This window comes from Cetorhinus maximus, chromosome 3 (assembly GCF_964194155.1).
Source record: "Cetorhinus maximus chromosome 3, sCetMax3.hap1.1, whole genome shotgun sequence".
NCBI classification, from domain to species: domain Eukaryota; kingdom Metazoa; phylum Chordata; class Chondrichthyes; order Lamniformes; family Cetorhinidae; genus Cetorhinus; species Cetorhinus maximus.
The window spans coordinates 194442550-194456989 of NC_135881.1; the positions used below are offsets into that span (position 1 = coordinate 194442550).

Sequence of the window (14440 nt, forward strand, 5' to 3'; positions counted from 1 at the left end):
TTTTACCCCTAATTTCCGTGAGCGTTGCTTGACAGAGGACACGGACTTAGTGATCGGTAAAAGAATCGGTTGGGGGCGGGGGGGGGGAGGTGGGGGGGGAGGGGGAGGTGATGTGAGGAAAATAAAATTAAGCAGCAAGATGTTATGGTCTGGAATGCGCTGGGTGGTGAAATACGAAGGGTGGTGGAAGCGGATTCAATAGCCACTTTCCAATGGGAATGAGGTAAATGCAGGAAGAAAGACTTGCATTTATATCGCGCTTTTCCTGACTACCATATGTCCCAAAGCGCTTTCATGGCCAATGAAGTATTTTTTTGAAGTGTATCCACTGTTGTCATGTTGGAAATGCAGCCTCTGATTTGCACACAGCAAGCTCTCACAAACAACGATGTTGTAATGACCAAATAATCTTTTTTTGTGTGATATTGATGGAGGGATAAATATTGGCCAGGACACTAGGGATAATTCCCCTGCTCTTCTTCCAGTTACACAGTGGGATCTTTTGCATCCACCTGAGCAAGCAGATGGGGCCTCAGTTTAACATCTCCAAAGGCTGTTTTTACAAAATACATGTAGCAGTATACGGGAAACACAAATATTGCTGTAAGTGGCAATAATCGTCAAGAGATGAGAAATTACCAATAAGAGTTTCTAATTGGAAGTGATCGCCATGATGGGCCATTTGACACAAGTCTCCCCTGTTTGCTTTTTCTTGTCCAAAATTCCTCTTTCCAAGTTAAACGGCTCAAACGTTCACTTGTTCAGATATGCTCCCACAGAGACAAGTAACAGTTTCTGCTATCTCCACTGTGACGCACACTTGCCTGTGAAGGTACAATGCCAAAAATGCATAAAGTAGAACCTTTAACTGATCCAGTTTCATGTCAAAGAAAAAAATATAGAAACACAGGAGCAGGAGTAGGCCATTCAGCCCATCAAGCCTGCTCCGCCATTCAATAGGATCATGGCTGGTCATTCACTTCAATGTCTTTTTTCCCCCACACTATCTCCATACCCCTTTGTCATTGGTGTTTAGAGATCTGTCAACCTCTGCTTTAAATAGACTCAATGACTGAGCTTCCACAGCCCCCTGGGGTAGAGAATTCCAAAGATTCGCAACCCTCTGAGTAAAAAAAAAAGTCTCCTCATCTTGGTCCTAAGTAGCTTCCCCCTCATTTTGAAATTGTGTCCCCTGGTTCTAGACTCTCCAGCCAGGGGCAACATCTTGCCTGCATCTACCCTGTCTATCCCGTTAAGTATATAATAGGTTTCAATGAGATCACCTCTCATTCTTTGAAACTCGAGATAACAGGCCCAATTTCCCCAATCTCTCTCTTCACAGGACAGTCTCACCCACCCCCGGGAACAAGTCTGATGAACCTTCGTTGCACTCCCTCTGTGGCAATGATATCCTTCCTGTGATACGGGGACCAAAACTGCACACACTGCTCCAAGTGCAGTCTAACCAAGGTTCTATACAATTGAAGCAAGACTTTACCACTCCTGGTACTCAAACCCTCTTGCGATAAAGGCTAACACACCATTCACCTTCCTCATTGCTTGCTCCAATATGAGGCACTAATCATTGGAAGGTTCAAACACTTTGATTTAAAACTAGATACATAAACAGAATTATTTGATATAATGGTAAATTGCAAATAAAAAGTATTTTGTCACGCTACTTCAAAATTACCACAAGCGCACCTGAAAGTGAGTCTTTAGAACCCCCACATTGCAGGGTTTGGTGCAGATAATATAGCTACCATTTCTTAGCCTCGATGTAGTGTAATTGCCCAGAGATGAAAATACCTCAACATCGTTACTGCAGACTTGGGAGAGAACGAAATTTGGGCCGGAATTTTCTGGTCCTGTTGGCGTGGGGGGCCATGGCAGGCCCATGGTGGGGTGGGGAGGGGAAGAAGATGGCGAGAAGGCCAAAAATCGGTTTGATGCTGTCGTGAAACCAGTTTGCAATCGTCCGCTCCACCTGTCGATGGTGGGCTGCGTTTCCTGCCGGGAATGTCATTTTGATATATTTGCGTCTAATTATAAGTCCTGCTCGCCTGGAATCACCCACCCCCCCCCCCACAACCACATCAACTTTACCGCCCACGTCAGTGGGACTTCAGAAATGGTGTGACTCACGACCACCTTTAAAAGACATGCACCTGGTGACCTGAACTTTGAGTGGAACTCGGAGGTGGGTGCACAGCACTCGCCGGCGTTGTCCGTAGAACATCAAGGAAGCATTCGCGGGGGGTGGCAAAGGGCAAAGGCAAATCGCTTTTTCCCAGCTCACTTTCAGTACGGTGCCAGGACAAGGGCTCCAACGTGGGTCAGGCCGGGGCGGAAGTGTGGGGAGGGGGGCAGTGGGGTGGGGAGGGGCAAGGCAGGCTGAAGGAAATACTCAAGTACATGCCAGGGGTGTGGGTGGAGATGGGGGGGGTGGGTGAGGGAAGCAGCCACGTTTGGAAACACTTGTCAAAAGTGAGCATTCTTCCACAGCTGAGACTGTTCAGCAGTGGCTCCATTGAGAGGCTTGGAGTCGGAGCCTCTGGAGCTTTTCTGCCCACTCAAGCAGTGCAAAAGCATGAAAGTGCCACCAAATACTCCAGAACTTTTCACCCTTCAGGCGCAGACTGGAAATTAATGTGCGTTTTAGGGGGCAGTAGAGTAATTGGCTGAATGGGCACGTTGTACAATCCCCTTGCGAAAGGTGGACATCGCACAGTCACTGGCGGAGGTGCCCAGAGTCCCTTGCAATGTCTTTATTAAGGTTTGGACCAGTATCCATTATAGTTCAAGCTAACAGCGCAGCCTTGCAGTGCGGGTTAGGAGAATGCCTGAGTTGAGAGCACAACGTGCAGTCCAGTGGGCAAAGCTGCTGCCAATTGGTCAAGCGGAGTGAGGCGGAGGTGGGTGGGGTCTCGGACAGCCAATGAGCATGCTACACACTGGCCATCCAAGTGGCAATACAGTCCCCACAGGGGGACGCGCATCATCATGACTTGCTGCAAGCTCCACATCTGGCGCTGGAGTGGGTGGGGGGAGTTCCTGGCTGAGAAGGAGATGGAGGAATTGCACATATCCACCGATGAGGAGGACGTCAAAGGGGTGATGAGGTCCTCGAGGCGAGGATGCTGGCGATGAGGCCATCACACCGGCCAGATGAGGCAGGCGCGCTTGGACGGCCCTAATAGCCCAAGATTCGTGGAAGGTGATGAGATGCAGTGAGGACAGTCCTGACATCCTCACTCACATCTGTGAACGTTTGACTCCTGTGTGGCAGCGCACACACCCTCAGTGCTCAGGCTCATGCCCATGGAGACACATAGGAGACCCCAATATTCGCTAGATTCCAGGAGGATGATGCCGACATGCAGTGAGGACACTCCATAGATCTTCACATAGCCTCTGTGAATGTCTGGCTCCTGTCTGGCTGAGGGCATCTCACTTGCGCTCTGTGATCAGGGACACACAGCTGTGAAATGCAGCTGATCCTTTGTTCGTCTTCAGCACCTGACCCCTTCAGGAGCACAGTAATATGACACAGCCAATGGTAAAGGCTGAATTGTTCAAATCCCAGTGGGAAACTTGAAACAACTGTCATAACCCATTTTTTGCAATTTGTTTGTTTCGAGATGCAGGCTTTGAATTCAATAGTAATAAGACCACCGAGTCTCAAGAGGGTTTTTATAAAACTAAATTAAACATTCATTAATACAAAAAAGATTGTAAGCAAATACATATGCCTACAAAATTACGACTATAATAACTACAAAAATCTCCTAATTTAATCTGATTGTCAGTTACAACCTCGTTAATGCAACAGTAAAACACACAGATTTAAACAGACACCTGGCAAAGCCGACCCTAGACCGCTGCATTCAAAATGAGTTTCTTTCAGCTCTGGGTCGTTGCAGACAGACTTGAGGCTTACAGGCTGGAGACTTTAGATCTTAGAATCCCTCCTCCTTTTTCCAACAGCCTTCCCTTCCTTTATACATATTTCCCTCTTTGAATGGAAATTCTCATTGTATCACTAGGTTTTTTTAAACTTTAAATCTTCTAACAATAAAAACCTTTCATAATACCCACTTTACTACTAAAGCTTTGAAAAAAATAAACACATTGTTTCTGAGTTTCACCTGATTAGGTGGGTAGGTGTAATATTTCACCCGCTCTTTTGAATAGTCTATTTAAAAATGCAAATTGCCCTCTTTACACCTCACCTTTTATTTCCCCAAGTTTATCTAATTAGCATTTCAAATCTACTTTTCTATACATCAAAGCCTCTAGACCAGCTGGCTTTAATCCAATTAAGACACACACACACATAGACACAGACACCACTAAACTCTATTTTAAAATAATTTCCAATAACATTATTATATCTTCTTGACAACAGAGTCACCGGTCACAGATGCTGAAGTGATGGGGGCCAGTCCCACCTTAAAGGTGCTAAGAGCACACAGAGAGAATGACAGAACTCTGTGACACCTGTCCACACTATTCTGGCAGCAATGACAAGCACCATCGAGGTGCAGGCATCAGTAATGTGTCTAGTGAGTGTGAAGCCGGACCATCACTTTGGCCTGAAGGTTACACACTGCACAGGGAAGAGGCCCTGGACTGAGACACCTGCCTTTATCTTGTGCCAGAACCAAGGTTTCACATCTGAGTGACACAAACACTGCTCATCAGAACAAGGAGCCATAGGCAAAGAGACATTCTTGGGAGTTTATTTTACAATAGTGAACATTAAGTACAAGTGATTAACACTCATGCCTAGGCTGTGCAAATACATCTTCTGAACATTTCTCCCTTGTTTTTGTTAATTTAGTTTATTGTTTTGACTCGAAAAGAGTTACATCTTCTGAACCTTCCTAACCCTGTCGCTAAGTCTTGGTGCTCCCCCGACATCCACTGTGGAGGTGGAGGCAGCCTGCTGTCTGTGATGACCTTGGTGGGCGTCCACTGTAGGGCTTTTGGAGTCTTGCTGTGCGGCAGTGGCAGCCTCCTCGGCCTGTGGAGCTGGAGGTCACAGGAAGAGGGAATGCGGATAGGCTGGGTACTCCTGGAGTCACCTGGGTGGATGGCCCCAGGCTGTGCACCTGCTGATCCTCTTCCCTATGGGTGCCTGAGGACTCCTGACTGACTCCTTGAGGAGAAGGGGAAGCTGGAGTGAGATCGAGCTGCCCTGCACCCCCCTTGCATTGACACTGTTGGAAGCCAACTATGGCTTTAGTGATGGAGTTCAGCCCGCGCAGCAGTGTAGGACCAATGTCCTAGACCAAGCTCTCCACGGGGCGGCTGCCATCTTCTCAGTGTTGACCTTGGTGTAGAAGCATGCCAGCGCTATCACCTCAGACAGACTCCTCTGTTGTTCCTTGCAATCTGTGGAGTGCAGCGGACATCCCTTCCTGATGTTCCTGAGTTTGCCTTTGCAGCCCCAGCAACTGAGGTATGACCGAGTCCGGAGGCTCCTCATCTGTCTCAGACTCAGCAATGTTCTGGCCTCCAGCTGCCCTCTGAGTGCCAGAAACCTGGGAAGTCCCTGCCGCTGCCTGCTGCGGATCAGAAAGGGCGTTGTGCTCGCCAGATTGTGATCCTGAGGCTACCCTAGAGCTGGGTCCCACTGAGGTGTGTGTCTCTATCCTGGTAGAGGGTGTGGGTGAGCTCTGTGATGGGTCTTCAATTAAGGTGTCATCAGATCCTTCTTCCGAGGTGTCTTCGGGGCTTGAGTCGAGGACCTGGCTCATGGACCCCTTTGGCTGCGAAAGCGAGGAGAGGTAATTAGTGAATGGCAGTGGCCTGTGAAACAAAGGAACTGATTCACAGCTTGGTTGTCTGATGGATGTTGTACGACCTCACCATCAGCACAGGAATAGTCCAGATCATCACCAACCAGCTGGTTGGCTCTGTTTTGGAAAGCCTGTGAGGACCTTGATGTTGGGCATTCCACCACCAATCTGCGACCTCTCCCTTTTGTTGTGTGCCAGCTTGTCCCGCATGAATACAGATGGAGAAAGTGAAATAAAGCAGGAAGCCTGCCAAGCCAGTTAAGAAGGACGCCTGGCATGTGTGGGTGGCATAGAGAGGATGAGGACACAATCTGCAGGGTGGATGAAGGTGTGTGTGAGAGAGTGAATGGTGATGTCCCTTGAACTGGCAGTGAGTGAGATCCCTGTGGATGTGTGATGGGCTTGTGAGTGTGTGAGTTGAGAGTGATGAGAGCGTAACTTACCCTGGCCGAACGGAGGAGATCATTCAACCTCTTTTGGCATTGGGTGACTGTCCTTTTTGGCAGGTCGTTGGCGCTGACCAGCGCTGCCAGCGCCTCCCATGCTGGATTGGTGACCTTTCTTACTCACATTCGCCCAGATCAGGGGTAGAGGACTTCAGGGCGGGCCTCCACTGCCTCCAGTAGGCACCCGAGGGAGGTGTTGCTAAATTTGGGAGCAGCACATTTCCTCCCTTTGACATCCATGACTTTGCAGCAGCTTCCGATCCCTTAGAGAGTCGTAGCTCTGTGCAGGGGCACCCTTTAAATACGGTGCTGGATTACTGAAGGCCTGAGGCGATGGCAGGGCAGGCGAATCAGAGGCTGTCCCACCAGCGATCTGGTGTGTTTCCCGGGCTGCATTGTTAATGAAGCGAGACGCGCCAGGAATGGGACCATACGGCATAAAAAGCCACCATTGCAGCCGGCGGGTAAAACGCCCTTTTTCCCACCCACTGCAGCACTTCTTGCAAACCTGGGACAATTCTGCCCTTTGTCTGTGTGTGGTGTGCGTGTGTCTGTGTGTGTGTCTCTGTCTCTGCGTGTGTGTATGTGTGTGTCTGTGTGTGGTGTGTGTGTGTGTGTGTGTGTGTGTGTGTCTCTCTGTCTCTGTGTGTGTATGTGTGTGTCTGTGTGTGGTGTGCGTGTGTCTGTGTGTGTGACGCTATCTGTGTGTGTCTCTGCGTGTGTGTCTGTGTGTATGCGTGTGTCTGTGTGACGCTATCTGTCTGTGTGTGTGTCTCTGTCTCTGCGTGTGTCTGTGTGTGTGTGTCTGTGTGTAGAGAAGTATAAATTTGATGATCAGCTGGACTTTTCTCACGACATGTTTATAATTTCTGCAGGTCAATACGCTGAGAACGGTGAGCATCAATGTCTACAAGATATTCCTTCTCCAGGCTTACAGGTACTTTCCAAAGAATTGAGAATCTGTTGGTTCTTTTCTCTCAGTTTAGAATAGTGCATTGGATTAGGAATGTATAATTATAACTAAATGAAAGACCACCTCAGCCATTAAGTTTATTCAAGTTTGAAGTTTGTTTACTGGCTGTGTGCCTTGCCTTTGCTCTGCTCTAACAATCAGACATGCTCATCCGCTCCTCTACCCAGCATCTTCCCTTCCCCATTTCGACACCCTGTATGATCCATACAGGCACCAACACGCTGTTGTGTAGAATGAGTTAGCAATCCTGTCTTTGTTAAGAACGCAGGGAATTTTTTCTTACTGTACTATTCTAAAACCTGTCATTTTAGGACGTGAGTAGGACTTGCTCTTTGACAAAAGTTAAGGTTGATTCAGTGAATAATCCTTATCAGTTAGTTATCCAAAGCTGGCGAACAGATAGTTTTGCCAAATACTCTGGCCGGTGGGGGCCTGTTTATAAACATCATGCTACAACTGTGTCACTTGACATACAGGGTGAATGTAACAGGGCAGCTGCAGGTCAGAAGTAGGTGGACCCCTAAACTAGGGCATCGTGCCATCAGCGACGTGCCCGCCATCGGTCTATCCACCCCTGCCATGATTTTATGGGCAGCGGGGAAGTGTCAAGTGGGTCGCCTGCCTGTGGCCCAATTGAAACCCTTAAGTGGGGCAATTAATGCCCAATTAAGGGCCTCATCCCACTGTCTCTCTGATTATAATGGGCAATGGGTAAGGCCTGCACCCAAAGTATAGCCTGGCAGATTTAGCCCTGCAGGCTGCTGGTCAGTGAAATGGCGGTGGGGGGGGGGTTGGGCAGCGAGTGGGGGTATGGGACCTCCTTCCCAGGCCCTTTGTGCCATTAAAAGCCCCTGTGTCACAGTTTTGCCTCCCCACGTCCACCTTAACCACCTCCCCCAAACCCCAACCCCCTGGGTAGGGCAGTCAGCCTGGCTGCAGTGAGGTCTTGGACTTAACCTGAATGCCTGGGTCCTGCCACCTCTATGAACTACCCTGCAGTACCAGCAATGGCCACTGCTCCTGTTTGGAGCTGTCGGTATGCAGAGCTGCGGTCTCCTATTGGCCGGCAGTTCTATGAGGCCAGACACCCCCTGGAGATGGCCAGAAGTCCCAACCTCATAGCCATTGTACTAATTAAAGTGGGGGGTGGGGGGGGCGATCTAGTTAAGCAAGAGTCAGGCCCACCCCCAAAGTTCGCTTAACCCAAAGTTTACGCTGGGAGCCTGGCCTCAGTGTAAAGTCCAGACCACACACTTTGTATTTTGTTGACGGGCGTGTATCCTGCTTTTCACAGGCTTACCAGATGATAAGGATCCTTGCCTTGCGTAAGAAGTGGAATGAAGGGATTGCTAGTGAACTTCACACTTTGACCTTTCAAACTGGAGAGTTTCATGTGTTCAAAAGTACAAAAGCAAAAATACTGAAGATGCTGGCACCCTGACTAAAAACAGAGGATGCTGGAAATACTCAGCAGGTCAGGCGGCATCTGTGGAGCGAGAAATAAGTTGATATTCGGAAGGAAGGTCATCTACCTCAAACGTTAGCTCTGTTTCTCTCCACAGCTACAGCCTGACCTGCTGAGTATTTACAGCATTTTCTTCACAAGTAATACTCGACACATCTTTACTTCACTGCAACACCATACTATATTGCCCTGTCTTGATAACCTGTGTACATCACTTACATTCTTTACTTGTTAACCTTCTGTGTGTTGTGAGAATGGTTGTGTTTTATTAAATATTTTGGGGAGCTATTCTGTAAAGAAGGCTGGGTGTCTGTGTCTGTGAGTGTGAGATTTAATTAAGCTGGGCAAGAGGTTGATAGGAGGCAGGCTGTCTGGGTGTTTGGAAACTTGAAAAGGTTAAAGCTGTTAAATTTGAGGTGCAGCTAAATAGGTTAGATCGAACATTTGCATTTTTAGATAATTTGGGAGGTTGTTGAATTTCAAAGGAGAGTCAGAGGTACCAAGGAAAATGTTTGCATCTTGCAGGAGTCCATAGGTAAAGGTACCCTTTGGCGCACTGGTGTTCTACTTGGTGCAGCTGAAGATCTGAAATTGTGCTTGGAGGGTGAAGCTTGAGTGTACGCGGAGATCTAGAGGAAAGGAATCTCAGAAGGTGAGATTGGAACTCGGGAGGGGGATCCTTGTTGAAACCGTCAAAGTTGGAGTGACTTCTGGAGAGAATTCCAAGGCGAGTTCTTCAAATGTGGAAATCGAAAACCCTCGTAAGAAAGACAGAGTTTCAGTGAGAGCGATTGATTCACGTTGTGACAAACATCTGGGTTGGTTGTTGAGAAATCCATAGAATCTGCTTTGGTCATATCTGTCTTTGGAGTGTGATGTGTCTGACCACAGTTTGTCAGTTAGTTCACACCTACTGCATACTTACCCTGAATATTAGGAGTATAAAATAGATATGGTGAATTGTCTTATCTTTCTGAATTTGTATGCATCAGTAAAGATATAGCTGGGGTAAAGGAATCGTGAATATTTGAATAATTTTCTTGTGTTGGTATTGAGATCTTTCCAACCTTTTTGGTGTAATATAGTTCATGTCTTTTGTTTGATAAATGTTTTATTCTTTTTATTAAAAGTTCATCAGCAGACTCCTGTGAATTTGTTCAGTAACTTACCTCCACAGTTTCTAAAAGTTAGGATCTATCAAGCCAGATTTCACTCTCTCCAGTAGTAATATTAGCTGGGATTGTAACAATAGGTACACACAGGAAGCCTTTATGCTTTATGGGGAATTCACCATTTTAAAATAAAAGCATCAACTATGCTCACATAAATGGGCAACAACTGGTGGTGTTGGATTAGTGCTAGTTTCACACTAGGTTTTACATTCCAACCAAGGAAATGAGCTACTTGGGAAATTTCAGTTTAAGTTCCCAAAAGAGTAGTGTGGATATTTTATTTTTATTGACCCAAAAGCAAAGACAAGATAGAAACATGAAAGATCTTATGTTTGGAAGGGTTTGCATTTCAAAGGGGTGTGAGAACAATGGGACTGAGATGAAAGGGGGAAAAGGCATATTAGAGTTACTGTGGATCGATGGTTGAGGTAGAGAGAGCTAGAAATAGCTATTGAGCGGGATACCTGGCGAGCAGTTAAGCTGGAGATAGCTGGAGCTGTTTAAACTGTTGAGAAGTCTTGGGCTGCAGCAAGCAGTTTGATTCCGAAGTGAATTCCTTCACAAAGCGGAAGAGGGTACAGGTCATGTGGTACACCTTTACTGAAGCTATAGCGGTCTGTCTTGTGTGATGTTATTGGATTCCATATTTAAATATCTATAAGAGAGTTTTGCCTGGAAAGGGCTTGCTTGTGGGTTTGACCAAGTAGAGAGTTTTGGGGGAAGGTTTTGTAAAACTGACCTTAATTGTGTAACTGTAATCTTGTGTGCTTAAGTTTTCTTTTATTTTTGTTATTAAAACTTTTACTTTTAATTTTTAAAACCCAAAAGTGTTAAGGGACCTCTTTACTGCTGAGATTGGTACATCTCATTCTCGTTATTAGAACACAAAAAAAGGTTGTGGTCCGTAAGCAAAGTTTCCCTCTGAGATTTAACAATTAACTGTGGTCATAACAGCAGTGAGAGGAGATTTTGTGGCACTCATGTTATCAACGTTATCCAAATAGTGTGTTAGAATATGCATTTAGCTGATGAAACAGGGATTTAAAAAAACACAGATATGTAATGTCTATCCTAGCCCATATGCACAAAGTTATTAAATGGTAAATAATGTCAGCTGTCCCTTGATTCAAGGCCAATGTCTATTCAGGGTCGCAAATTTCTGCCATGGGTCTCCATGTGACTGAATAGGCCGATTCTCGACCCACAGATCTTTGAGCACATGGGCCAGGATGTCCCGTGAGTTAGTGGTATCCAAAGTACAGGATTTGCTTCCTGTTTTTTTCCCTTCTCTGCCGCCACTTTGCCTCATCAATAAGACATGACTCAAAGGCAGCTTGATAAACAAGTTGTCGACCATTCTGAATGAGCGCAAGCAAGCTGCACTCAGTCATTAATTTCAATGCTGCCACACTTCAAGGAGAGCTTCAGAGTGTCTTTGATGTGTTTTCTTTGCCTCCCCTGGAGCGCTGGCCATTTGAGAGTTGAGAAAACAGAACCTGTCAGGAGACACTTTTCAGCCACCCGGACACGGTGTCCAATCTATCGGTTTTTTTAATCATTCGTGTGATGTGGGCGTTGCTGGCTAGGCCAGCATTTATTGCCCATTCCCTAATTGCCCTTAAGAAACCGAGTTGCCTTTTTGAACCGCTGCAGTCCATGTGCTGTTAGGGATGGAGTTCCAGGATTTTGACCTGGAAAGAGAAGGAATGACAATATATTTCCAAGTCAGGATAGTGAGTGGCTTGGAGGGGAGCTCCCAGGTGGTTGTGTTCCCATACATCTGCTGCCCTTGTCCTTCTCGATGGTAGCAGTTGTGGATTTGGAAGGTGCTGTCTAAGGAGCCTTGGTGAGTTGCTGCGTTGTATCTTGTAGATAGTATACACTGCTACCTATGTGCATCATTGGTGGAGGGAGTGAATGTTTGTGGATGGGTTGATTTGTTGATTTTGCTGAAGTTTTCTCTGAATGCTTATGGAGCCAGCTTCAAGAAGGACATTAGTGTTTGTATGTTGGTCCTTCTATTGAATCTGGAGGTAGTGGTGGAAGCATTGCTGTTGGAAATTCTCTAGCGCTCATGTGGCACTGATACACAGTCCAGGTCTCACTGCAATACAGGAGCACGGTGACGACAACTGCTCTGTAACTCGGACTGTTGTTGACTTGGGAGGTCTTTAATGTCAAACACTTGCTGCTGTGGCTTGTAGAAGGCTGAACTGGACACAGCTGATTTGGTGTTGGATCACCTCGTCAATGATGGCCTTTTCAGAGAGGTGGTTACCAAGATGTGGGAAGTGCTCAACATATTCCAGAGCCTCTCCTTCAACATATATGAGAGGTAACATATTTGACTGACCAGGTCTGGGTTGATTTGAGTTTTGACTTGGCAACTTTTGAGGACAGGTTCTGAGCCTTTTATATGCAGAATTGAAAAGACCGAGAGTGGCTGCAAATCTGGAGCAGAGTGGGCAATGATACTGCAGTCATCTGCAAACTGTAGATCATATATGTCTATGGTGGTCAGCTTGGTTTCTGCATGGAGACGACTGAGGTTAAAGAATTTCCCATCTAGGCATTATTTAATACTCTCCGACAGCATTATTTAATACTGACACCAGAGGGCATTTGGCCTTTGATGAGATGAATAGCCACTGTCAGGTAGATGCTATCAGACAGCCTTGCTTGACACTGGTCTGGATGTTGAAGGTGTCTGATTCTGATCTCTCACTCAAGACTTTTGCAGTCATATCATCATGAAGCAAATGCAGGATTGTGAAGAAGCTTCTTGGACATCCAAATCTTTGGAGCACAATCCACAGAGCCTCACAATTTACTGAGTCAAATGCTTTGCCCAGGTCAATGAGTGCAATGAAGAGTTTCAGTGTAGTTCTCGACAATTTTCCTGGACTCGTCTGGCAACAAGGACCACGGGCTGGATTTTCATGAACTTGGGGAGACTCCGTGGACCTTTGAAAATAGCGGGCAGGGCCTGATTCCAGGGTTCCCGTCCCCATTCTTGGCACCTCCAATTTTTGTCAGTGCAGGAAAAGGGTGTGGGCTGGTATGGGTCTTGAGCGCGCACCCTGCACCCCCGACCTAACCAACTTCTGTGAAGTTGATCTACATCTGCGTTGGGAATAATTAGGCTAGATTTATATACAATGTTATTTCCTATTTAATAACTTTTGATGTATGGGCCACGATCTGTGTATCTCAATGATTGTTAAAATGCCTGCCCTATAAGCTAAATTCATATTCGTACACACTATTTGGGCAATGCAGGTAACATGAGCATTGCAAAATGGCTTCTCAGTAAACATAAGGTTAACAAGTAAAGAACGTAAGTGATGTACACGAGCTGGGAATTCACTTGATTTCTGTTTGCATCCCCTGGCTTTACTCACACGTTCCTACCTCTGCCCTTTAACTAATCGGACATCAGTAAGATTGACACGTGTTCCCAGAGTAAATCGACAGTTTGTTTTAATGAAAGGAAAATCCGCAGATTCTGCTACCTGAGTGTAATGTGCCCTGTGAACTTTCCCTTGCTGTGCCCTGTCCAGCAAGCTCCGGGGTCCCTGGACAGTAGTTTTCACTGTCAGTCTGAGGCCAAACAACCCTTACTTGTAACACGTACATTTGAGAGGAATGAGATAATGGAAGATGCTTGATAGCACTGCTGCTCAGTTATGAGTAGGCTTTGGGGATATATATGTTGTCTTATGTGCAACAGACATGAATATGCTTTTATAAAAACAAAAAACTACTGCGGATGCTGGAAATCCAAAACAAAAACAGAATTACCTGGAAAAACTCAGCAGCTTTGGCAGCATCGGTGGAGAAGAAAAGAGTTGACGTTTCGAGTCCTCATGACCCTTCCGCAGTTCTGCGGAAGGGTCATGAGGACTCGAAACGTCAACTCTTTTCTTCACCGCCGATGCTGCCAGACCTGCTGAGTTTTTCCAGGTAATAAATGAATATGCTTTTAACCATTTATCCCTCTTCAAATTGTTGTGGCTTGAATCAATAAGCAACATTTGTTGATTTTTCATCCTGGTGCTTCAACAGGTTAGTTAACATTTCAGTCTACCCTAATAAGTGTGTTGTTGACTGGCATTTTATAGCCCTGCAGCAAAACCATTCTAGCAGTTAACAATTTAACAGCTTTGATAGCTTCCTTGATAACTCACTTGAAACTTTGTTAATGTTTAGAGCTGTAACAGGAACAGCACATTGCTCAAGCAGTTTCATTTCACACGAGACTCACAGTCCGGCTTTTCCGTTGATTTTACAGCCTTCAGGGACATTAGCAGTTCGACTGCGTGAAGATTGACTTACAATATTTTCCAGCCTGTGTGATTTTGCAAATACGCACTAATTGGTTAGACTGCCAGTGAGCTGGAGAGGCAAGACTTCCTTTAAAAAGTCACTTTAACAATGTTTTTGCACAATTAACTGTTTCAGGAAGTACGAGTACTTTCTTATCAGATAACGATTGATGCTACTGTGCCACCAGGTTGGCCACTTGTTGGGTGGAATGATTTGCTAGAACTGGGCCTCAGTTCACATGTCTGAAATGAAAG

The 14440-nt window shown here is 46.1% G+C and overlaps 1 protein-coding gene across 1 annotated transcript in view; it reads left to right on the plus strand.

The window, feature by feature from the left end:
- Positions 1-14440, plus strand: part of tert (telomerase reverse transcriptase) — a 68638-nt gene that overhangs the window by 41938 nt on the left and 12260 nt on the right. Inside the window, exon 13 of the mRNA XM_078539491.1 lies at positions 7126-7187. Within this exon, the coding sequence (XP_078395617.1) occupies positions 7126-7187 (62 nt within the window). The remainder of the gene's footprint in view (positions 1-7125; positions 7188-14440) is intronic.